The following is a 24,463-nucleotide window of genomic DNA, read 5'->3' on the forward strand; positions in this document are numbered from 1 at the left end:
GCTCATGACATCATTTGTCCCTCTGGGCTTACCGAAGGGCCCACCAGTCCTGAGAGCCCCCTTTCACCCATCGGCCCTGGGTGTCCTGGCCTTCCTTGGAAACCCTGTAACATACAACAAGATGGATGTGTAGAACAGACAGTGTTTCGGAGTCTGGTAATGCCTGATGTTGGCCTGTGGGTGGTGCTTGAGTAAAGCACAAAATGTGCCTGAAACGGAATTTGTCAATCATTCTCAAATATGGACCCTAAGTGGACAAGTCATGGCTCTAAAATGTATTCCGATCTTACCCTTGGTCCAGTCAGGCCGGGTCCACCCATGTTTCCTTCAAGCCCCCGAATACCCTGTGAACACATTACAGAGACATGATGACAAATAAAGAGGGGGGGCACAGTAACTGCTGTATGAAGGACTGCTGATATGACTGATTTGAGATTGAGCAGCTTACCAGAGGGCCGGGAACCCCCTGCTCCCCCTTTGAACCTTGAGGTCCTGGTAAACCCTGCAGAGAATGCAAAGAGCGCCATCAGAGGCAAATATATATATTTTTTTATAGACAACAAGATTTAAAGAATGTTCTATTCTATTTCTGTTTTTCAGTTTTACCTGGATCCCTGTTCTCCCAGGGTCTCCCTTTCCCCCTCTTGCACCAGGTGGACCCTAGAAAGGAAACAGAAGTACTTTTATACAATTTACCAGATCAAAGTCCAGCTTAGCAAGCTGCATACCATCGAGGACTACTACACAATATGTACTTTATAATAAGAAAGTTACCCACCATTTTGCCCTGCACAGCAATGCCTCGGGGCCCTATGCTCCCCAGGGCTCCGAGACCTCCCTCAAATCCAGGCTTTCCTGCAGGACCCACCTCCCCCTGCAAACAGAAAATAACAATCAATTTGGAGCTAACTTAAACATAAAAATTGATGTACTGTTAAACTTGAAGTCTGTACTTTATGTCCAGTCTGTTGGAAAAGAAAATGTACTATTAATTTCTGACGGATTTTGACGCCATACAGGGAGAATAAAATAATGAATACATTTAGTTGAAGCTGCCGTGCAATCCCTGTGTAAAACTGAGCCTCTCAAATCAGAGACAGAGGATAAAACACGTAAATAGTATCCACTGTCTCAGCTGCACAGATTGAAATGATTACAGTATCTGCACAAAAGGAAATAAAATAAAACGGAAAACCCCAGCTATAGACACAGGCAGGGTGGACGGGAATGATTGAAGATTTATTTTACCGTGTTGCAATTTAGAGTCATTTGTGGGGTAAAAGAGACTTAAAAGAATGTTGGAAAGGGTCCTATAGTATAGTATTTCCGGCAACTTTACCTGCAATGGTCTAGGTTTTGAAGAGGGCCTGAGATTAAATCAAATTAAGCCTAAAATAATATTTTCAACTCACCTTGTGACCTGGGTCGCCCTTTTCACCTTTCTCACCACGAGTACCTGGCTTTCCCTGTGGAAAAGAAAATAATCAAACGTCAACATGTTATCCAATAACTGCAGCACAAAAAAGTGACTCAGAAAATATTCCAGGCATTAGTCAGACTCAGATCTCATGATGACATACAGTTGGTCCGGGGGAGCCGGGGGCTCCGGGGACGTCAGAGGAACAGGTACAGGTGTACGCCGGGGCCGGACAGCTCTCCTCATCTCTCTGACACACACACACACACACACACACACACACACACACACACACACACACACACACACACACACACACACACACACACACACACACACACACACACACACACACACACACACACACACACACACACACACACACACACACACACACACACACACACACACACACACACACACACACACACACACACACACACACGTTAAGAAGACCTTTAGACAGCCTGTGTGTATCTTTTACTCTTTTATAACCACTGAAAAAAGTGGTGAAATCAACATGATTGTGTGTAAGGGAAAACAAATGCATATTTGCCCTTCATAGTATATATTTGACAGACAGTCTTCTGATATACATTTTCCACTGTCATTATTTATATATTTTACTTTAAAGTTCTGTGGAAAAATGTGCGTGTGTGTGTGCGTGCACGAGCGGTAGTTTTAAAGTCCCCCATAAAGCTCAGATTATAACTCGAACCCTGGTCATTATCACACATCTATGAAACAGTTTTAGATATAATAGGTCAATTTTGTTCACAGTATAGGCCAGGGTGCCAAGAGCTGAGCCACATTATAAGAAGGCACTTAACTCAAGCAGCTCATTCATTCTTTTGTTAACAGCATCAACTCCTGGTATGCCTCTACCAAGTCAGAGGCGAACAGAAGAAGGTAATTGGGAGAGACTGACCATTGCAGGCAGGTCACAGCAGGTGTCCTCGAAAGCCCACGTGGTGTTACAGACGATCTCAAAGGATTGCAGCTGGAACTGCAACAGGAAAGATCTGTTTATGGTGTCATTTATCATTTATTAGAAACCTAAATTAGCTACATAGAATCAGAAGTACCGGAGCAGAGCCACTTTTGGGTCCTCGGGTCTTCACCAGTTTTCCCAGCATCTCAAAGCCGTCGGTGGGCAGGCTGCCTAGAGGGCGGGCCGGCCTCTCCCCCACACGCTGACAGTCCACAGACAGGGACACGCTCACCTGGCTGACAGTCAGGTGGATCTGCCAATCACAGGAGAAAGAGGACTGGTTACTCACAAGCAGGCACGCGCAGAGGAGGACCACATTAATAAAAGGGCTAGCTGGTGATTATTGTTATTTTCAAATAAATATATGCTTGGGATAACTATATTTGGGATATTAAATTGTATTTATTTTTAAATAAACCCATGTAGTTGGTTCAAACACTGCTACATGACAGTTAACTTATGATACATGCAATCAAATTAAGAGTATTTCGCTAAACTCTTCTCACATTTTAACTAGCCCTGTGACTTTCTCTCTGGCCTCCATTTTTCACACCTTCACAATAATGGATCAGGCCCAATGCTTCAGTATTGACAGGCAATTAGAAGATGCTGGTATTGTACGGCTAAGATACTACTATGTTCCAAATAATTAGTTTAATATAATTCACATATCATATAATACTGCTACATACAGGCAGACAATTATAATAAGCATAACACATAAGCTTTAGATAGGGTGTATTAGGCACATTGATTTGTGAAGAAAATGGAAAAAGGGCTCTTCTCTAATTGAAGGGCAAAAGGGCAGGTGCTCGAACCCCCTTTGAGGTTTATCTGTGCATGTGCCTGCTCACATAAAAAATGATATGAAACCCAGATTATTTTGTCATATAATAACAAAGTAGTAGTCAGATTTACAAGGCTGGATTACATTTTGTATGTCCTATTTTTTATTCTTTGCCTAAATTCGATTTGGGTTTGCGATAAAGACATCATCTAAATGTTACACAAAATGGATACATATTTGTTTCATGTCTGGTTGTTCAGATTGGACTGAGTTATGGATGAAGGAAAGTTCATTTGCAGCAGTCAATGCCCAAATACTGTATTAAGTATCATAAGAAAAAAATCTTCGATTTATGGGTATGTATATCTGGTATTGAATTACTGCACAACTCTTTAAGACCACATCAAAAATCCCAATATTATCAATGAAGTACACAGAATATGCATGCATGTCTGATATTTAGCTTATTCGTTCAGATTCTAATTGTGACATACTATTCATGTAGTATGTAAGATACAGCTATTTTTAAGTAGGAAGTAACACTAGGTAAAGTATAATAAAAAACCTCAAAGCCAAATGGTTTGACCAATTTTTTGAAAATTGCGTCAGATTGGTGATAAGGCAGACTGAGAACACTTTCAACACAGGGAATTTAAAATGGCAGATGCAGGCACGAATAGGTTTCTAAATGGCCTCTTACATCGTCTGTGTGTTTTCCCCCTTACATCACTCCCTATTACCTTTCTTTTTCATTGTTGTTGGTCTTTATAATGTGTATTTTATTGACAGCTGCTACAGACCAGAAATAAAACAGTATATGGAGCCTCTACCACCTTCCCTTCATGCTGTTTTCTTTTGTTACATGTTTTTACATTTCTATTGTTACAAGGTAAAACAGTTGATGGAAATAAGGAAATGAAACCTGATTTAAAAACAGGATTTTCACATTTTGGTTAATGATAGTGAGTCTTTTATTGTCCTCCCCACCCTGCTCAGTGTCTTCTATCTCACCTTGTGAAAACTGCCATAGAACAGTCTGTGGACCTGCCGCTGGTCAAAGGTCAGCTCCTGCACCTCTCCCCTGTAGTCCAGGCTGAAGTACACCAGGTGCTTAGTTGTAGCTGTGGAAAGCAAAACATTTGAGAAGATTTTTATTCCAACTCAAATGTCCTACATCTCCCGATTTTCAAATGATCCAACAGCCCAAAAGATATTCAGCATATGTTTACATTTAACAAAGGAAAGCAGCAAAGCCATACAAATTAAGAGAAGGTTAATTTTTTCAAATGATAACTAAACGATTGATCCTTTAATAGCTATAGCTCTAAATAAAACAATAAACATATGTTGTTAGTAAATACTCTTTAATTTAGTTTTGGAAATATGTTTTGTAATTATAATCAAAAAGGCCGGTCTCTATGAAAATGTCAATATGTGTCTTGGAGGTTAATTTAGCGAGTTGGTCTAGAGGCCCTGATGACATCATATGGGACTAAAGGGATGAGGAAGCTTCTTGCGGTTTTGGAGATGCAGAAAGGTAACTCACGGTCGAGCACCAATCCCATCTTGGGCTGGAAGTCGTTGTCAGTGAGCTGCCAGAGGGCGAAGGGCTCTCTGGGAGTTTCCTGCAGCACGCGGAAGGCGATGCTGATGGTGTGTTCTGGAGACAAACCTGCAGGGTGGATAAACCTGCAAGGGGACAGGAAATACATATCAAACATGTTCTTTAAAGACACAGAAAACATGTTTGCAACTGTGCTGCTGCACAATGATAGAAAGGTGTCTGGTGTATTCTCCCATTCAAATGAGTCAGAATAACTTCATATAGGCTGACAGGAGGTGCAGCATAACGGAAATGCATTAACCTGTTCAGAACATTTTATTTTACCGTGTCTGCATTCTCTGTGAAAGGTTATATAAACTCATAGAGATGAAGCCACATACAGTTTATTTATAGGATTGTTTAGAGACAAGGTTAATCAGTATTCATATCTATTAGTAAAAAAAAAAAAAAGTTAATTGCACTTTAGTGCACTTGATTTTACCAGTCGGGCTTTTATGCTATGCAATGTGTATGTTTTTTGGGGTTTTATTGGCATGTCCTGTTTTGTGGGACTCTATGTTGCATGTTTTTAAGGATTTTTTTAAATATTGTAATTTGTTTAAAGGGTCACTTAAAAATATTTCCAGGGACTACAGATAGCCTCTTTGCTAACTCTGACGCATTTCAAGCATTGTGTATTAATGTGCACTGCTAAAGGTGGGGTAGGTAAGTTTGAGAAACCGGCTCGAGATACACTTTTTGTTATATTCCATGCAATGCTCTTAACATCCCGATAGCAATGAATATCTGAAGTGCTTTGACAACAAATTCATACAAAAATATCATCTCTGGAAGCCGTAGTACTGTAAAAAGCACGACCAATAATCTGAGCCGGCCCGGCTAAAGTAACTGGATGGCCTACCTGCCTGTCAGCCTTCCATCTGTGCACAAACTTATCTCGTGCCCTCATTGGTCATGTGCGCGTTCGTGTGTGTTGGAGGAGGGGCTCTGTGAGGAAGTGGCAGATTTTTTCCGGCTGTGTATTTTCAAATTCTAGCGCACTCAAGCTGGTTTCTCCAAAATTACCTACCCCACCTTTACATGAACGAATCAAAATACAAATAAATAATACAAAATAAACAAAATCACTGGATCATGTTTTCTCAGGGAAGCCAGTGAACCCCCTTTCTCCTATTAAATTCAACTACAGCTACCTTAACCACAAGTCAAGACAGCTTAAGCATGTATTCTAAACAGACCAATCTCCAGAAAAACCTCAAGTAAAACCAGATCTTGTGACTAAAAACGCCATTAAAACGTCTAATTACAAAAGATGTGGTCACGCAGGAGCAAATGCATCTTTGGAGCATGATCAGCAGTGAAGATTGAGCCAAGGACGACTTTGAAGCCAGGTTTACACAGCAAACATAAGAAGAGAAGAAAAGCAGTGAGAGAGATGATCTCACTTGGTGTTCTGTGTCAGCTGGATGTCTCTGAACACAGTGTAGGCGGGGAGGGTGTTGAAGACAAAAGGCTCGGCAGCTACACCCTCCACAGAGGAGTGAGCTGTCCGAGTCAGACCGAAGGCTTCCATCATGTCGAATCCTAAACAAACAAACACAGGATATGAAATAAAATGAGATTTATCTTTAAGACAAAACCTGATGTTTGATTGATTTGAAAAAAGCCTCTTAGTCTGTAGCTTGTCTCACCTTTAACAATGCTGTTTCTGATGGTGACTTCAGGGCAGACTGTAACACAGCAGGAATCAATATGAACAAAGCAGCAAAGTTGAGGGGATATATTGCATTTATCGTCACGAAAAAAATACGACCTGTATACCTGAAAATACGACCTGTATACCTGAAGCCCCAATCTGAACGTGGGCTACACGTATACTGGAACAGATGCTCAATTTGATCAGATTAATAAATAACTGAACTGAACGAGTGCATCACAATATGTAGCTGAGTAGAAAGCAATAAGGAATTGAGTATCCCAGATAAAGACTGTTACCTAAGATTGGAATGTGTTATTGATGGTTTATCACGCTTCAGTGGAATCATTCTGTAATAATAAGAAGGTGATTTGATAGTGTGATTGACATTAGTGGGGTCTAAATTGCAGCGACGTGCAGTCAGGAGAGGCAGGGGAGGCAGAGCCTCACCTGTCATACTCATAGACTGGTCATACTACAATGTAACGGAAAAACAACTAAAGAAAAAAACTAAATAGTAATAATAATAAAATGTCTCCACTGATCTGTGTTGTAAGTGTGATTTCTGTATGGTTCCAATCGCTTTTTATAGTCAAAATCAGCAAATTTGCCGAGCTCCGCTCCAACTACGGGTAGCGATGAGAAGTGAGGCAGGGACGAGCTCTGCCTCACGTAAACCCACAGTAACTTGCTCGAGCGCGGGCACTAATTTAGCGCGGGCACTTGTTTTGTGAGCGCGCTCCAGCCAGTTACTGTGGGGTGAGGTGAGGCACAGATGAGCTCTGCCTCACCTCAGAATGCGTCACCCCACAGAAACTGGCTGGAAAGCGGGCACTAAGCGCATGCCTGTTACCATCTCACTGTATGTCACCAATGTAATGTTTGTAGATCCCTTTATTACATTTATCCTCGCCATCCATAGTCTCTAAATAACTTATTTCACGTATATATGATATTTAGGCCGCTGGTCTCATCATACAACGGCAATGAAAAAAGCACCAGGGAGAAGCAGCCATAATCCTCTGCCGCACTGAAGGGGGCGCAAGTGACCCCACAGGTTCTTGTTGCTACTGTTATTCTATGCAGACGCAAACAACAAACTATACTTTTGAAACTAGAGGAAGATAAGCAGGACTTTTACAAAAATGTAATGGAGATTGTTGTCCAGAAGGATAGCATGGACTTCATCTTCAAGTCAAGGTAAGACCCCAATTGTAATGAAAATGGGATCTTACTAAGAAAGAACAATCCAATATTTAGATTGTGGTTAGCCTATCCTTTTGTTGAACGGTCTGTTTAAAATGAATCGAAACATCAGACCAAAAAAGCTTTTGAAAATAACAGAATATTTCGATTAAGGTCAGAATATAATATTTGTAAATCTGACTCTGAAAGAGTCAGTGCCTCACCAGCCATGAACCTCACCGCACGTCACTGCTAAATTGATAATAAGCTAATTGCTTTCAAACAAACAAGTCCCCATTCCTATTATGAAATGATATCACAGACGTCACCAAAACCAGTTGTTACACTATCTGTCATTGTATTCATGTCTAGACTCTAGGATGAAAGAAAAAGTAAAAGTAATAAAGTTTAGATGTTGCTGGATTCATCTAAGTACTCTCTGGGGATTACTGGGTTCAGAAATATAGTCTGCTCAATTTGAACTAAAATGATGTCCTAAAAGGATTTTTAAAAAAAGAAATAAATATAGTAATCAGACTAATTCCTATATAAATGTAATGTGATCATGAGTCACCTTCGTTGTGTATGGGGTACATCCGGCGGTGGATGGGAAGTCTGGCAGGAGCTGTGGCTGTAAAAGGAGCGTAAGAACAATAATGAGACATTGAACTAAATATATGACTTTTTCTAAGCATCATGTATCAATCTACACATTCATTTCTATCACAACTACGACTGAGTGATGTTTATTACATTTTGTAGAGAAGCAGATTACAAGATACACACACATTTTATCTTTATTTGTTTAACCCTTGTAGATCAGGGAAAAAACCATTCCTGTGTGCAGTTAGTATACAGCAGGGGTGTCAAACTCAATTTAATCACGGGCCACATTCGCATTATGGCTGCACTCAAAGGGCCGGTTGTAACTTTAAGACTATATAGAAATACATATAGAAATATATATATAAAATAATGTATTGTATGACAATATTGCCTCTGCATTGGATTATTATCAGATAGGGTAATAACTTCATAATTAACTACGTCTGAAAGCAGAACTCTGGGGCAAATAATTGCAAGTATCTTCAGTGAGAATGTCACAAAATGATTTAAAAAGAAAAGCCACATTCTGGCAAAAAAGAAAAAAAGAAAAAGAAAAGACATTTAAAAAAAAAGTGACATTTAAAAAAGAGTCAAATTCTGAGAAAAAAGTTGAGATGCATTGTGGGACATGTAGTTTATGGGCAACGTGCTTCTGTAAATCATCATGTAACCGTATAATAAACATATAATATTCTTTGCAAGCTCTTAAAAAAAGTGATGAATGAACGGATTTGGCCCCCGGTATACAGGACCCTTTATTAGATAAATAAATAGTTTAAATTCTGATAATAACAGACTATTTGGTATTTAAGATCAGGACTAATGAGTTTAAAGAGTAAAACTATCCAAGACATCCAAGAAACTTAAAAAAAAAGAAGAGGCACAAGGGTTAATGAGGGGAACTAACTACATCATGTAAAGTAGTGTCAGTGTTCCTGCGCTCAGACCTGTTGGGTGGAGGATGGAGACGGCAGCGCCCTCTGCTGAGCCGAGCAGTGAGTGCACGCTGATGCGATACAGAGTCTCTGGTTCCAGATCAGTGAAGCAGTGACTGCTGCTGGACTCTGCCACAGCCTCCTCCTTTGTTTGCTTGTCTATACAAAATGCACACAAAGAAGTGACAGACACACAACAATGTGTACATTAGCAGAGGTTAATGAGGTTTCTGAGTCACCTACTTTAGATCTTTATGATTACCTTTGACTGACTGGATGACAATACGGTATCCATCCACAGCAGACACAGGTCTCCAGGACACACAGATACTGGACTGGTCTGAGCGCACCACACTCACACTGCTGACCCGCAGACTGGCTGCAGGCAGAGACAGACAGACAGAGGGCAGATAAACAGGAAGCCGTACAGAACATCCAGACATTAACAAACTCATTCAATATGTGATTGCCGTGGTGGAAGTCTTATTCCTGTAGGACTACGTAAGTAATATTCTCGAAGAAGAGGTCTGTTTAAAAGAGGTAAGGGTAAAAAAAGTTACACACACATTACTATAAAAACTTTATTGATTACAGAGTTTTTGGATCAATCTGTTTACAACCTTGATGATTTCCATTTCTTGATGGGGATGTTTTGAGTGTATGAGGACAGACTTTGTTCTATAAAGTTATTGACATTTTAGCAGTCACCCGTCTTATTCAGGGAACATTTTATGCATGACATGCTCTAATTATTCTGACTTCTTTTACTTAGGATACAAATGATATGCCGTGCAGCTTTATAAACACCAGTCCTGATCTTTGAGAAAATAAATATCAACATCCTTATTTTCTGTACCTTCTCTGTAAGCTAACTAGACTGTGCAATAATTATGATCAATTATGAAATATTAACAACATTTATTTATTTTTTGCTGTAACAATCAAGATTCTTTAAAAACAAATCATATACTGTATATTGCGGCAGTAATCTTAAACAAAGTGCAGCGAGGGACTAAACAAGAGAAAAAACACTGTGGACGTGCAAAAACTCAGTCTTTCCAACACAGTATGCGTTTGACCTTTTATTTCCAAATCAAAGGTGCAATATTCCATATACGTATACGTATGTATGCGTGCGTGCGTGCGGTCAACAACAATTGTCCTTCTCTAGCTCACTCCCCCATCTATTACCAAGTGCGCAAGTAAAAGCAACCGGATATAAGCACAAACGTCACCACACAAATCCAATGACACGCCCACCACCTATAGTGACTCAAAAAACATGAATCGTAACAAACACAGAAATGGCTTCATATGTGGCTCCTACACTGTACATATGTGATACTTACGGAGCCCCTAAAGGGACATGGACACGAGATACTAACCCGTTATCCCGACTTTTTTTTTCTCTCTCTTTTTTTTTTCATGTCCCTTTAGGGGCTCCGTAGATACTTGATCAATGCTCCTTAATCTTGACCTACCTTAAATATAATGTTCTTCTACATAATAATACCAGGGTTTTACCATTTCACATGTAATGTACCACAAGTTATGATGAGGTCACACAAGTGTTCCAGCAGCTCAGTTTCCAGAGTGCTCTGTGCAGTTCAGTGTGTTGACTCACTGGTTTTGCCCTGAGCTGAGCCGCTGCCTCCTTCTCTGTTGCGGTACTCTGCGGTGACCAGGATGCTGTAACGTGTGTCTGGCTGTAACAACTTGAGCACCACCCGTTTCTCATCACCTGGGACCAACATCTGTAGAAAACAAACACACCTTTCAAAGTAAACGTTGACAAAGTTAATTTGCAGTTTGGGGAATTCTCTGTGACCCCTGAGCTCTGTAATTAACTCTGCAGCAGCTACAGAACACTCACAGTGCTGTCCTGGCTCTCAGGTGCAGTCAGTGCGGTGTAAGTTACACGGTACTGCAGGACGTGAGCGTTGGGAGGCACCCAGCTCACCACCATGCTGACTGCTCTCTCCTCGGTCACTGAGATGCTGGATGGACCTCCACCAGACACTGCAGGTAAAAGACGAAGAGATAATAACACTCAATACAACGACATCTTTATTGATGACAGAAGATAAAATGCTAAGATAAAGTCATAATAGTTTACTTAAGCCCTCCAACATTAGAATACTAAGAATCTTTTTTTCTCCAAAACAAATCCTAAAGAAAGATGTGAAAACTTGGGATCCGGTGTCTTGCTCAAGGGCACCACAGTAGTGCCCAAGGTGACCTGGGACCTCTCCAAACCTCTCCACACTCTCTAATGTTGGTCATTTCGGGGACTTGTAATGGCCACCTTCCAGTTACCAAGCCAAGTCCCTACAGACTGAGCTACTGCCACCTGAATTGTAAGTAAATCCTATCAAAGCTGTGCAGGAATAAAGCCTGTATGGGATAGTGGCTGAAAAGAAGCAATTAATCGTGAACAAAAAAAAGACTTTGAAATATGTCGCGAGAAAGCAATTTTGGCCAAAATCTTAGGAGCTATGGGTGGCCAAACCTAACACCGCCAACGCCTCAACAAACTGTAGCGATTATTTCCTTCCTTAGCAAGGGACTGGGTATCTTGTTATAATTGAGGGAAGCATGGATAGAATAAAATACATGGATACATTTCAGTGCGATTTTTACAATCTATCTAGATTTTTGTCAGATAAATACAATTAAAATACTTGATACATAATAATTTGACCCAACTGAAAATATACAGCTGTCGGGAGAGGTACACACACACACACACACACACACCACACACACACACACACACACACACACACACACACACACACACACACACACACACACACACACACACACACACACACACACACACACACACACACACACACACACACACACACACACACACACACACACACACACACACACACACACACACACACACACACACACACACACACACACACACACACACACACAGGTGTTTACAGAGCAGACATTTCACACTCAAAATCCGATGTTTCTTTTTGCAAGCACATGCAACTCTCCTGTGCTGCTTGTAGTGTTCATTTGAATTTGTGAGGGGTGTAAATGAATGTGTGACTCACATGTGCTGTAGCGTATGGCCACTGCTTCACTCTGAGCTCCATCTCCATAGAGTGCAGACAGAGAGATTTGGTATTCCTTATCTTCCTCCACCCCCTCCAGGATCGCCCCTTCACTCTCACCACTCACCCTCAGCTAAACAGACAGGGGGGAAAAGAGCAATATTTACATTAACATCATACAGTAATCATTATAACACAATATACAGTCCATCTTTTCTTAATCCACCCCCACCTGTCTCAGGTCTCCTCCACTGAGGGAGATCCACTTGATGAGGTAAGAGACGACATCATCAGCCCCAGCCTGCCAGCGCACAGTGATGTCACTGTCGGAGAAATTAGTCACCCTGAGGTCTGATGGGGAAGGCACCTTCACTAGGAGAGAAGGAAAATGTTTCAGGAGAGGACAAAAAAGAGACTTTAGACGGATTTATTTTTAATTCACATTCAATTCAATATGTCTTCTCTCTGCGGTGATGTCACACAAGTCTTTCACATATCATAGAAGAAATAGGATGATGGTGTGTGTGTGCGTCTTACGTGTGGTGACGTTACTGGTGAGTGCTGCAGACAGGCCTTGTGGGTAGTTAGACTGGACTGAAACCAGATATCTGGACAGAGAGGAGAGGTTCTGCACCACCACTGAGTTCAGTCCTGTTACCTCCACCTGGAAAGAGATTCATGGTTTAATTATGCTCATTTTCAGGTTCATATTTTGTTTGTTATGATACAAAGCAGTTTAACAGGTATGCATGAAAGAAATGTAACTAAATATATCGTTGTCACAGCCTGCTGATCTGGCTGATATAATAGATCACTGTTTTCGATTTTCCAAAACCAGATAAGAGAGTCGCTCAAAATATATTCAGTATGTATCTCTGGTTTTGAAAATAAAGGTCTGAGTTCTGGGGATGGAGACAAAAGGCTTGAAATTGAACACCAGTGTTGGAAGTTACCTGCTTAATGTCACTGCCGTGGTTGGTGCTGTATGTGATTCTGTGGCTGGGGACGTCCCCTGCTCCAGGCACCCAGCTCACCTTCAGCATACTGTGGGTGACCATCGGGAACTCAACACTCATTGGTGGTGGGAGGGGGACTGCAGGATGGACAGTAAAATAAAAAGGGAAGCATGGAGAAGGTGAAGGGGTTCAAAGACAAATGATTTGTGAGTGCACTGAAGAGATGAAATAACGTGAACAATGATGGATGTTTGGTAATGTCTCACATGTGGCGGCAACAGCAGTGACAGGATCGCTGGGATCGTCCTCGTACAGAGCGTAAAGAGTGACAGAGTAGTCTGTGGCCGGGAGTAGCCCCGTCAGCTCCACCACCGTCTGCTCTGCACTGAATTTTTCCTGCAGAAATACACAAACACAATGCAAACGTCAAGTTAGTGCTTTGTTAATAGGTTTACCGGTTATGAGTACGGTTATGAGTAAATGCACGCTTCCTTCTATACGGTGATACGGTTGGCGGGTGTAGTTCTGTAAAAAGAAAAATATTTGCAACATGAAACTGCTCAAAAGAAGAGTGCTAGTTACATTTATCCCTATATTTCAACTATCTGCAACTTACACTAAAATCATCTAGGTAATGGGGTAAGGGGAAAATATGCATATCTGAATTTTGGGTGAAAATGTCCTTTAAACAGATACACTTATTTTCATTGTACATAAAGTATTTAACTTATTCTTTCATTTGTTTAAATTCAGGTGTTTTCATCCTGACTTAGTGAAAGCCAATTGTGACTAAAGTCAAAAAGAGAAAAGAAACGATGACACAACAGCTATGTGCAGGTGCTTGATGTGAGTGATCAATAACACAGACTACAAACAGTGTTGGCGCTACCTATATATTGATATATACAGTGGGGCAAAAAAGTATTTAGTCAGCCACCAATTGTGCAAGTTCTCCCACTTAAAAAGATGAGAGAGGCCTGTAATTTTCATCCTAGGTACACTTCAACTATGAGAGACAGAATGGGGGGAAAGAATCCAGGAAATCACATTGTAGGATTTTTAATGAATTAATTGGTAAATTCCTCGGTAAAATAAGTATTTGGTCACCTACAAACAAACAAGATGTCTGGCTCTCACAGACCTGTAACTTCTTCTTTAAGAATCTCCTCTGTCCTCCACTCGTTAACTGTATTAATGGCACTTGTTTGAACTCGTTATCAGTATAAAATACACCTGTCCACAACCTCAAACAGTCACACTCCAAACTCCACTATGGCCAAGACCAAAGAGCTGTCAAAGGACACCAGAAACAAAATTGTAGACCTGCACCAGGCTGGGAAGACGGAATCTGCAACAGGTAAGCAGCTTGGTGTGAAGAAATCAACTGTGGGAGCAATTATTAGAAAATGGAAGACATACAAGACCACTGATAATCTCCCTCGATCTGGGGCTCCACCCAAGATCTCACCCCGTGGGGTCAAAATGATCACAAGAACGGTGAGCAAAAATCCCAGAACCACACGGGGGGACCTAGTCAATGACCTGCAGAGAGCTGGGACCAAAGTAACAAAGGCCATCAGTAACACACTACACCGCCAGGGACTCAAATCCTGCAGTGCCAGACGTGTCCCCCTGCTTAAGCCAGTACATGTCCAGGCCCGTCTGAAGTTTGCTAGAGAGCATTTCGATGATCCAGAAGAGGATTGGGAGAATGTCATATGGTCAGATGAAACCAAAATAGAACTTTTTGGTAAAAACTCAACTAGACGTGTTTGGAGGAGAAAGAATGCTGAGTTGCATCCAAAAAACACCTACTGTGAAACATGGGGGTGGAAACATCATGCTTTGGGGCTGTTTTTCTGCAAAGGGACCAGGACGACTGATCCGTGTAAAGGAAAGAATGAATGGGGCCATGTATCGTGAGATTTTGAGTGACAACCTCCTTCCATCAGCAAGGGCATTGAAGATGAAACGTGGCTGGGTCTTTCAGCATGACAATGATCCCAAACACACCGCCCGGGCAGCGAAGGAGTGGCTTCATAAGAAGCATTTCAAGGTCCTGGAGTGGCCTAGCCAGTCTCCAGATCTCAACCCCATAGAAAATCTTTGGAGGGAGTTGAAAGTCCGTGTTGCCCAGCGACAGCCCCAAAACATCACTGCTCTAGAGGAGATCTGCATGGAGGAATGGGCCAAAATACCAGCAACAGTGTGTGAAAACCTTGTGAAGACTTACAGAAAACGTTTGACCTCTGTCATTGCCAACAAAGGGTATATAACAAAGTATTGAGATGAACTTTTGTTATTGACCAAATACTTATTTTCCACCATCATTTGCAAATACATTCTTTAAAAATCCTACAATGTGATTTTCTAGATTTTTTTTTCTCATTTTGTCTCTCATAGTTGAAGTGTACCTAGGATGAAAATTACAGGCCTCTCTCATCTTTTGAAGTGGGAGAACTTGCACAATTGGTGGCTGACTAAATACTTTTTTGCCCCACTGTATATATATTATTTATAGTAAAACGTTTATTTTCTTGCTGCTTTTGTTTATAGTTATTGTTCATCTATAATGACTTAGTGTCATTATTTTTGTTTATTCAAATAAGTCTTTATGCTTTTGTTTTGAAGGCAATGTTGGGCACCTGGTGATCATGTATATATTGGAGACAGGTGGTTTTCCCTTTCAGATGTTTCCCTGCGTAAGATTCGCTATCTGGTGCCTCGCCAGCAGTTTTACTTTGACTTCATTTTCTGTTTTATTTCTTGGATTTTCGACGCTACACATAAGTATGCCTAGTTATTTAAACTTTGCAATGACTATAATATCTGTAACATTTGTTTAATTTCAGACTTTAATATGGTGCAAAGTAGAAGTTAACATACCATTTAAAACTTTCTTGGGCTTTCTTGCTCCTCTTTGATTGATCATTATGTTTTGTCTTTACTGTCTGCTGATAACCGACAATTACAAATCACATGTGTGTTGCATGTATAAAACAACATAAAGGCCTTTCATTGTCCTCCCTACACACACACTCAGCACAGAGAGAAAGAGAGATCCAGTGCTCACCTCCTTGGCGTCGTCAGGCTCTCCGTGGCTGAGTGCAGAGTACAGGATCATGTACTGTGTGGCCCTGGGCGCTGCACCCCAGCTCACCTGCAGGGTGCTGTAAGAGGAAGGAGTCACCTCCAGGTCGGCAGGTGTGGCCAGGGGCACTGAGTGAGGGGAGACAGAGAGAGGAAGAGAACATAGAGGGTGACCAGTTGTCAGAAGGGGTTTGTAAACATGGTTTTACAAACGTGTAACTGATGATGGGCATTTAAAAAGGCTCATTAGACACCTTGTGTATTCATGTTTCCTGTATTTGACCACCTACTTAATACTAACAGTGATTACACTGTTTTTGGGCCCAATACAATGAGATATTACACCTTTATTGTATAGTTCTCTGTGGTCCTTCATAAGACGTTTTGGCAGCAAGGACACAAATATTATACTGACGATTTTTAGCCAACACCAATATTTGAGTTCTGTGCATTCCTCTGAATAATGAGGTTTCGTACCGTCACTCAAAATCATTGTTTAAATAAAATGCCATAGTGTGACGCTCCCTATACGCTCCCTTGACAATACAAGTATTTGATGTTTAGCCCTCTGTCGCAGGCTAAGTAATGTTGGAGGATATCATCTTTGTAATGCTCGTCAGAGCACGCTTTTTTACTAGAAGAAATGGATCAATATCCCCTTTGTAGTGTTACGGTGGCAGGTAGCAGAATTAGGAAAATGACGTTGAACTGACATGTGATTCACATAGATTATTTGCATTTAAAGTGAAAGACATTAAAGTGTAACTTTTAAAGAAGGATTTGGGTGTCAAGCCCTGCTTCCATCAATATACTATGCAAAACAATATATTGATGGACTATTCACAAACAGGTCAAACTCAAACTACAGCCAACATTGTATAATAGTATAGGGTTATCAAAATAGAATGTGATGCTGTTTATTCAGATAGAAATGCAGCATATAATCCAAATAGAAAAACATAACTTACTGTAGAAACATTCAAGTTTCATATCAGTATTAACTGGGATACTGCAAAAACAACTGACACACTTACAAATAAACAGATGGATCCTTTAAAATAGAATGTTTAGCAGTATTGTCAGTCTTACATGTGGTGACGGTTCCTCTGAGGGCCAGGCCAACATTGTTTTCATACACAGGGAAGATAGACACATGGTACAGTGTCTGAGAGGAGAGGCCTTCCAGCAGCACTGTGGACTCTGAGCCGCCCAACACCACCTGTGGACAAACATCCCCTACAGTCAGACACAAAAAATGCACAAAACACTGGACAATTTAATATTCTGTACAAATATTTTACTTTATATGAAAACACTATCTTCCCATCCCGGTTTACCATCACAATTATTCAATGAAATCGCCACATTTCCAACGGAACTAGAGTATGATGTCAACGATGTGGCTACTGGAATTGGCGGTTATACGTTGTTGTTTATATAACTGTTATGTCTCGCAACCTAATGTGGCAATATAAAGTATGGTTGTATTTTGACCATAGACTTTAATTGGTTTGTGGACTACAAGTTAAAAGCCTCAAATGAGTGACACAAGAAGATGGCACAAAGTGCAACAACCACGGCAGCTTGTCAATCAGCCTTTGTACATCTTTGTATATTTTATATTAACTATAATTGACAAACTAAACATTGTGTCTTGTAAGAAATCAAGTAAGAAATAGGGTAATTTTCTCATACAATTGGACTTTTGACACCATTGGAATTGCCTGCTGGCCATTAGAGGGAATGAGAGTTAAACATTGGCTTCTCTTTTCAGCGCAAGAGGTTGCCACTTGGTTCTGACCTCCTGTGGACTCTGGCCTTCAGAGCTGTGGTAGACCACTCTGAACTGTTGGACAGCTTCAGCAGGATTGGTCCAGTGAAGCTGCACTTCTCTGGAGCCCAGCTGAGAGAAGCGGAGATCAGAAGGACTTGGGTAGGAGAGGGCTGGGTCTACTGTGGGCCCAGGCTCCATTCCTGAAATTACAGCAGCAAGAAAATGACCATGTTGAATACAGTAAGGTTTGAGTAGGACGAAAGGCTGATTAGCCAGATAGATGTGTTACGTTTTGAGATGCCGCGGTCCTCTATCCTCCCACACAGGATGTGGACCAATCGTGACACTAGTTTGCTGAGCAGCGGGAAGTCATTGACATTGTAGACGTTCAGATCCACGGGCTCCGACGCTACTTGTCTCAACTCGGCCTCATCCGCATTTTTTACACCTGAATTACACAAATACAAAAGCATTATAGAGATTAGCAGCAGCAGCCCTCTACTTGCTTCAAGCTTAAATATGAAAAGGTTCAACTACGCACACACACATCATCTCTACTCGCGCAGCACGCTCACAGGCATAGATTGCACAATCATTTATTGCGCACCTTGGAGGTGCAGTGCAGGCATATTGTCATTCAAGAGAGAATACGATGCGTAGTTCTCTTGGAAAACATGTTTTTCGTTTAGCCTATTTACCTCGTTAATGGAAATAATACTCATTACATTGACACATGCATTATTTGTGATTAAAATAATGGTTGTTGGTAATGTATTAGCGACCACCACAGATGTATGATTTCACTGCTTTCATAGGAGCTCAGACCCCACCTTATGGAAGCTCAGCTCCCATTGGCTCCCACATAACTCGAACTCGAAAGTAGATGCATTTAAAAGTATTTAGTCTCACCTACAGCGATGATCTCCACGCCGGCATTCTTCAGGCGGTCTGCCGCAGCAATGGCATCATCCTGAGATTTACCATCGGTCAACAAGACCAGGAAAAAAGGTGTAGCTGACCTTGCGCCTGCCTCTGGCCTCATGTTCTCCTCCATGACATGGAGCAGCGCCTGACCTGGGAGATGGATGCAGGGTTACCTACTTACAGACATACGATAGTCTACTGTGTATTGTATGGACTCAAACACAGACAGCAACGAAGGAGTATAGGGTGATTACCTGTAAATGTGTTTCCACCCTTATATCTGAAATTCCTCACTGCCTCCAAAAGCTGCTCTTTGGTAGTGAAATTGTTGAGATGCCACTCTGTGCGGGGGTCTCCGCTGTACTGGGTCAGACCTGGGGGAAAATACAAATATTTAACAAGATTTTATTACTTTTTGTGGCCATTAGTAAAGGTAAATAAATAATACTTTAAGTGACTGATTTTAAAATCCCCCAGATAGTATCCGTTTTGGCATACTATATTATTTATTCTTTTAGTTAATTTTCTTTTTCTTTATGTATCTTTCAATTACAATTCCTAATAAAAAATTATGAATTCTTTCATAGCAGAAATAAAATAAATTGTCAATAAATTCAGTAATACAAATGTCATAATAAATGCTATTGCAATGCACTTGTCTTGAGAGAAAAAACACAGCATGCAAGACTTGATCTGACAGAAAAGTATAAATCCTTTCATATCAAATCGTACCGCTACAGTTAAACAGTCTGCTCCTCTGCAACATGCAGTCTCATTGATCACAAAGACTTAGGATCTCCTCCATGTGGCACTGTGTCTTTATGAATACCACCCACAAAGAGGAAGGCATTAGGCTTCACTGCCACTCTCTGATCCTCACCGATCTGGATGTGGTCCGGCCCGATGTTGAAGGGTGTCATCAGGCCCTCCAAGAAGTCTCGAACCCGTCTGAAGTTGGTACGCCCGATACTCCAGGAGCCGTCCACCAACAACACAATGTCCGCAGCTGCATCGGTCTCACACTCAAATGGTTTCCTTGGAGACATCCCTTGATTAAAGGAAGCATGATGCAGTTAGTTGTGAACTGATTAGTGTTCCAGATGCCAAAGAAAAGGCTGGACGCTTTTAGTTGATAAACATTTCCTTTTATTTGTCACACATCTGTATATGAATAAGTAGGTACCACTTTACAATAAGACTACCCTTATAAAGGATTCATAAAGGGTTCATAATTAGGTTATTAATTAGATTCTAAACACTTTATTAATCATTAAAAACCATTTATAAACCAGTTCTAACATAGTTTTCACACATCAACACAGGCTCACTATTTGGCAAGATGACTATTATATTGGCCCTAGCTTACTTCGTCTTCTTCATCAGCCAACATCCTTGGTATCTGTTGTTCACTGAGTTGATTCTCCCCCCATCCATCTTGATGTTTCTTGGCATCTCTTTATAACCATTTATTTACGAGTTATTAACATTTATAACTGCCAAAAGGGAGCCTTATTGTCAAGTGTAAAACACATTCCCATTTTTTTTTTATGGGTTACTACCATTTCTAATTGGTTAAAGGGAGCCTTATTGTAACGTGTTAAACACATCACCATTTATTAATGAGTACTACCATTTATAATTTCTTTAAGTTATATTAAGCCTTTAAGTTATGCATAAATTAGGGCGTGGTCACATTGAGTGACAGGTCTGTCCAGTGACTGCTGTTGTTAGCTTTCTGCCTCTCTGCTAGCTGCTCCATGATGCTACAGGGACTCTGCCTGCTCAACTCATCCGAAGAACATAACTTGAACTCTGCCGTGTTTGTTGTGCTGGTTCCTTGTGGACTATTCTTCATGCTTATATCGGACTATTGTGACTCGCTTTGCGGTTAAAACAGACGGTGCAAGAATGCGGTTTTGCGGTAAGTGAAATTTGAGTACTTTATTTATGTATTGCTTATGTTTTTAGTCAGCTAACCTTAATGAATGTTAAGGCTTGGGTTAGCATGTAAGCAAGTGGTAGCTATATCTGTGCTAACGATGCTAATCGTAGCCTCCAAGTTAAAACGTAATAGAGAAGTGTTAAGCATTAAGTGGGATAATAATGTACAACAAACGGCTTCTGTTTGAGGAAGGTAAAATTAGGTCATCCTTGTAAGTTAGAGAGATATTTTATGAGGTAGGTCACTTTATGCATTGCTAAGGTTAATTTCAATTCGCTATGCTCGATTATGTAGACGAGCTAACGTCAAAGTAGTGTTGAAGAGCAGCGTAGTGTATGTGAAATCAACCTCACAATAAGATGTGTGTATATTACAAATAATAATGTCATATTTCAAGATGATTACTTAGATATTACAATATGGTTGGTTGAGCTGGAGTTCATTATTGAGGTTACACGTTAACGTCACAGTCATCTGAAGAACGAACCCAAACCGTGTTCTTTTTATTAATTGTATTACCAAATTGGTATCAAATAAATAGTAAGCATTGGTAACACCAATGCTGATAAAGTAAACTATTTTATTTGAGTATTTGTGTCTGGGAGAAGGTACTGTACCCAGTTCCTATGTTCGGCAGTTATAGACTGGGCTTTCTTGTACAAGAGACTAACTAAAAAAATCAATACGGACCATTACTGTATAATTATCCTTAAATTATGTTATACAATGCACCTAATAAACAAAAGTATGGCATTTTGAAACTTGATGTGCAACCATTTTTACTGCAATTTGTGTGCATTTTGTTGTTAACTAAGATGATGTTATGATTTATTTTGTGTGTGGATGCTTTGGACATACCTGGAGAAGGAAGAAATGGGTCTTCGGAATGATGGGAGTTAAAGACAAATGTGGAGACTAGTGTTGAAACTAGTGGAGAAACGATCAAGATGCCACCTTGTCCCTCTGATTGAACGGCATGTTAAGTCAGAAAGTAGCATTATTAGTGATGAGTGGAGGGCATACAGGAGAGTGCTGAGTACATGGGGTACAACCACTACACCATAAACCACAGCAGGTGGTTGGTGAACCCCCAGACTGGCAGTCATATCCAAAGAGCTTGGTCGACCGTCAAAGGACATGTCCGTAGACTGAGAGGAAACCGTACAGAGAGTTTGTTGGAGGAACACCTCAAGGTTCTTGAATGGTCATCTTGACTTGGCTCTGGTCCCCCTGATGGACTGCTTGGACGCTTGTTCAAGGATATACACAAAGCCTTTCCAGTCTGAGTACCATTATGCCTTACCAAGTCTTTCATTTATGTCTGAGAAAAGCTTTCATGTTTAAATATGTGTATCAGTCATACTAAACAGTCATTACTTTGAGTCCTGATTTTCTTCATGTGTGAATAAAATATTTTGCTTGGTTCTGTTGCATCTGACTTTGCATTTCATGTGAAAAATGTGTATTAGGTAAGCGTGAATATTATAACTCATTCACAAATGGACATGTGTATTAAACTTAAAAACAACGCACCCTTTCAGTAGTTATACATGTTAGTGACTCATCAATAGATGGTGATGTGTTTCACACTTTACAATAAGGCTCCCTTTTGGCAGTTATAAATGTTAGTAACTCATTCATAAATGGTCATAAGAGATGCCAAGAAACATCAAGATGGATGAGGGGGGAATCAACTCAGCGAGCACCAGATACCAAGGATGCTGGCTGATGAAGAAGACAAAGTAAGCTAAGTAGCCAATATAAGGCTTAGCAGTACAGATAAATGTGGGCTCACTATTTGGCAAGCAACCAGTCACAGTTGCCCTGTTTATCTCATGTCTTATAAAAGCTTATTAATGATTTATAAAGTGTTCACAACCTAATTAATAAATGAATTACAAACTATTCGTAAACTCTTTATAAGGGTAGTCTTATTGTAAAGTGGTACCAATAAGTATATGGGTACATGGATGGTGTTGAATCCGGAAGCAGATGGCTCTAAGCATTTAGGCAGGCAAAAGGTAGGCGTAGGTGTTAAAATGGACGAGTGAGTTTCCACGTATGTGAATGTGTGTGTTCCTCTGGATTATGAGAGAAAGAGAGGACACATGCGCCCTGCAGCTGAAAGACAGGGTCTGTCATTATCCTTCCCTTTACCTGTCCCACCCCTGTGTAAACACTGTCATCACATTTCAAACCAGCATTTACTGAGCTCAAGCCTCTTGTTCCTTAACTGAGCCGAAGACGATGGTGGCCAGACGTTCTTTAAGATCACCTGCTTAACTTCCTGCTTAAAAGAGAGTTGTCCTTATCACGTTTCGGTTCAATTAAACACCAAATGTTGCAGAAAGAAGCATTTTTAAATCAGTCTAATTACATGTTTCCTAACACGGGAGAGGCAGCGGTTACCTGTCACTGGTTGGGTAGGGGTGGGTGTTTTCCGGGGTTTCTCCTTCGCTGCTTTGCCCTGTGTCGTCCCCTGCTCCTCCTTATTCTCCCCCTTGGAACGATCCCGCTCTTTTCCATTCTTTCTCTTCCTCTTCTCTTTGGGGGTATTCTCTGGCGCCTCATCGGGGAGCTGAGAGGGGGTTTCTATTGCTGGGGGCTCTGCAGGACAGAACACATGGGTGAGCTGACATTGAGATAAGCAAAGATCGTTTAGGGGACTAGTTGAGGCTGCCTGTTGTAACTGTTGATCTTATACCCATTTGAAGGATCAAATTTAAAAGTTTCCAGTCTACACTTGAACATTGTTGTTTACGATTCATGGTCACAACTTTTTCATTATGGTATAAAAGATCAACCAGTGCTAACAAACGCCTAGACACACCTTTCTCTTCCTCCTTCCGTCTTTGTTTCCTGTGTTGGGCTGTCATTATTGTGTGTGTATTTCTCTGAAAGCGCTTTGGTGTAGTTCTGTTTAAATACAGTATACTGCACTTAGTCTACTGGCTTTTTTTTGGTATGGTGTGTGTGTTGGCAGCATCTCTGTCGGTCTAATAGTGCTATAATGACAAAGGAATATCAGAGGATAGAGATAATGTTCTGTTGCAGGTTTTATTGTATTGTTTTACATTGGTGGTTTGCCTAGATCAGGGGTTTTCAAAGTGTGGGAAGGTGAGCCTCCCCTCAGAGAACATAAGAACAGCCGCGCCCCCCCTCCCAATTATTATCGCTATTATAATTATTATTATTGTTGCTATAATGCAGGGTTATTCAATTGCATTTCTAGTGAATTGTCAACGGGGCGGGGGTGGTGCTAGTGAACTGTCAACGGGGTGGGAGCCTCGCTGCGGGGAAACGGTGGACCTCTGTCGTCTGTCAGCGCAACTTCGATGTTGCAGCGGTGCTGGCCGTCAGCGAACCGAGCCGGCCGTCAGCGAACCGAGCCAGCCGTCAGCGGCCCTTGGCGACCGGCCGTTCTGTGATTCTCCAGATTCTACAGATGGCCAGTCCGCCCCTGGGTGGAGGTGAAGGGAATGAGCACTTTTACAGCCTTTTTGGCGAGGTGGGGGAACT

At 41.1% G+C, this 24,463-nt stretch overlaps 1 protein-coding gene across 2 annotated transcripts in view; it reads right to left on the minus strand.

Moving 5' to 3' along the window:
* LOC117547728 (collagen alpha-1(XIV) chain) overlaps positions 1-24,463 on the minus strand; it is a 49,267-nt gene that overhangs the window by 3,528 nt on the left and 21,276 nt on the right. The window contains exons 6-36 of one of the 2 annotated variants that reach the window (XM_034218519.1): positions 23,354-23,551; positions 19,883-20,050; positions 19,257-19,376; positions 18,988-19,152; positions 18,368-18,526; positions 18,106-18,278; positions 17,394-17,523; positions 16,288-16,433; positions 13,481-13,610; positions 13,212-13,351; positions 12,796-12,922; positions 12,491-12,630; positions 12,259-12,391; positions 11,055-11,200; positions 10,806-10,935; positions 9,444-9,560; positions 9,194-9,340; positions 8,215-8,271; positions 6,451-6,489; positions 6,205-6,343; positions 4,742-4,884; positions 4,207-4,316; positions 2,503-2,661; positions 2,346-2,423; positions 1,581-1,667; positions 1,413-1,466; positions 779-874; positions 607-660; positions 449-502; positions 291-344; positions 33-104 (exon numbers count right to left, since the gene is read on the minus strand). In XM_034218519.1, the coding sequence (XP_034074410.1) occupies positions 33-104; positions 291-344; positions 449-502; positions 607-660; positions 779-874; positions 1,413-1,466; positions 1,581-1,667; positions 2,346-2,423; positions 2,503-2,661; positions 4,207-4,316; positions 4,742-4,884; positions 6,205-6,343; positions 6,451-6,489; positions 8,215-8,271; positions 9,194-9,340; positions 9,444-9,560; positions 10,806-10,935; positions 11,055-11,200; positions 12,259-12,391; positions 12,491-12,630; positions 12,796-12,922; positions 13,212-13,351; positions 13,481-13,610; positions 16,288-16,433; positions 17,394-17,523; positions 18,106-18,278; positions 18,368-18,526; positions 18,988-19,152; positions 19,257-19,376; positions 19,883-20,050; positions 23,354-23,551 (3,665 nt within the window). Of the gene's footprint in view, positions 1-32; positions 105-290; positions 345-448; positions 503-606; positions 661-778; positions 875-1,412; positions 1,467-1,580; positions 1,668-2,345; positions 2,424-2,502; positions 2,662-4,206; positions 4,317-4,741; positions 4,885-6,204; positions 6,344-6,450; positions 6,490-8,214; positions 8,272-9,193; positions 9,341-9,443; positions 9,561-10,805; positions 10,936-11,054; positions 11,201-12,258; positions 12,392-12,490; positions 12,631-12,795; positions 12,923-13,211; positions 13,352-13,480; positions 13,611-16,287; positions 16,434-17,393; positions 17,524-18,105; positions 18,279-18,367; positions 18,527-18,987; positions 19,153-19,256; positions 19,377-19,882; positions 20,051-21,802; positions 22,506-23,353; positions 23,552-24,463 lie in introns of those variants that run through there. The other variant, XM_034218520.1, reaches the window with a different exon arrangement.

This window comes from Gymnodraco acuticeps, unplaced genomic scaffold (assembly GCF_902827175.1).
Source record: "Gymnodraco acuticeps unplaced genomic scaffold, fGymAcu1.1, whole genome shotgun sequence".
NCBI lineage: Eukaryota > Metazoa > Chordata > Actinopteri > Perciformes > Bathydraconidae > Gymnodraco > Gymnodraco acuticeps.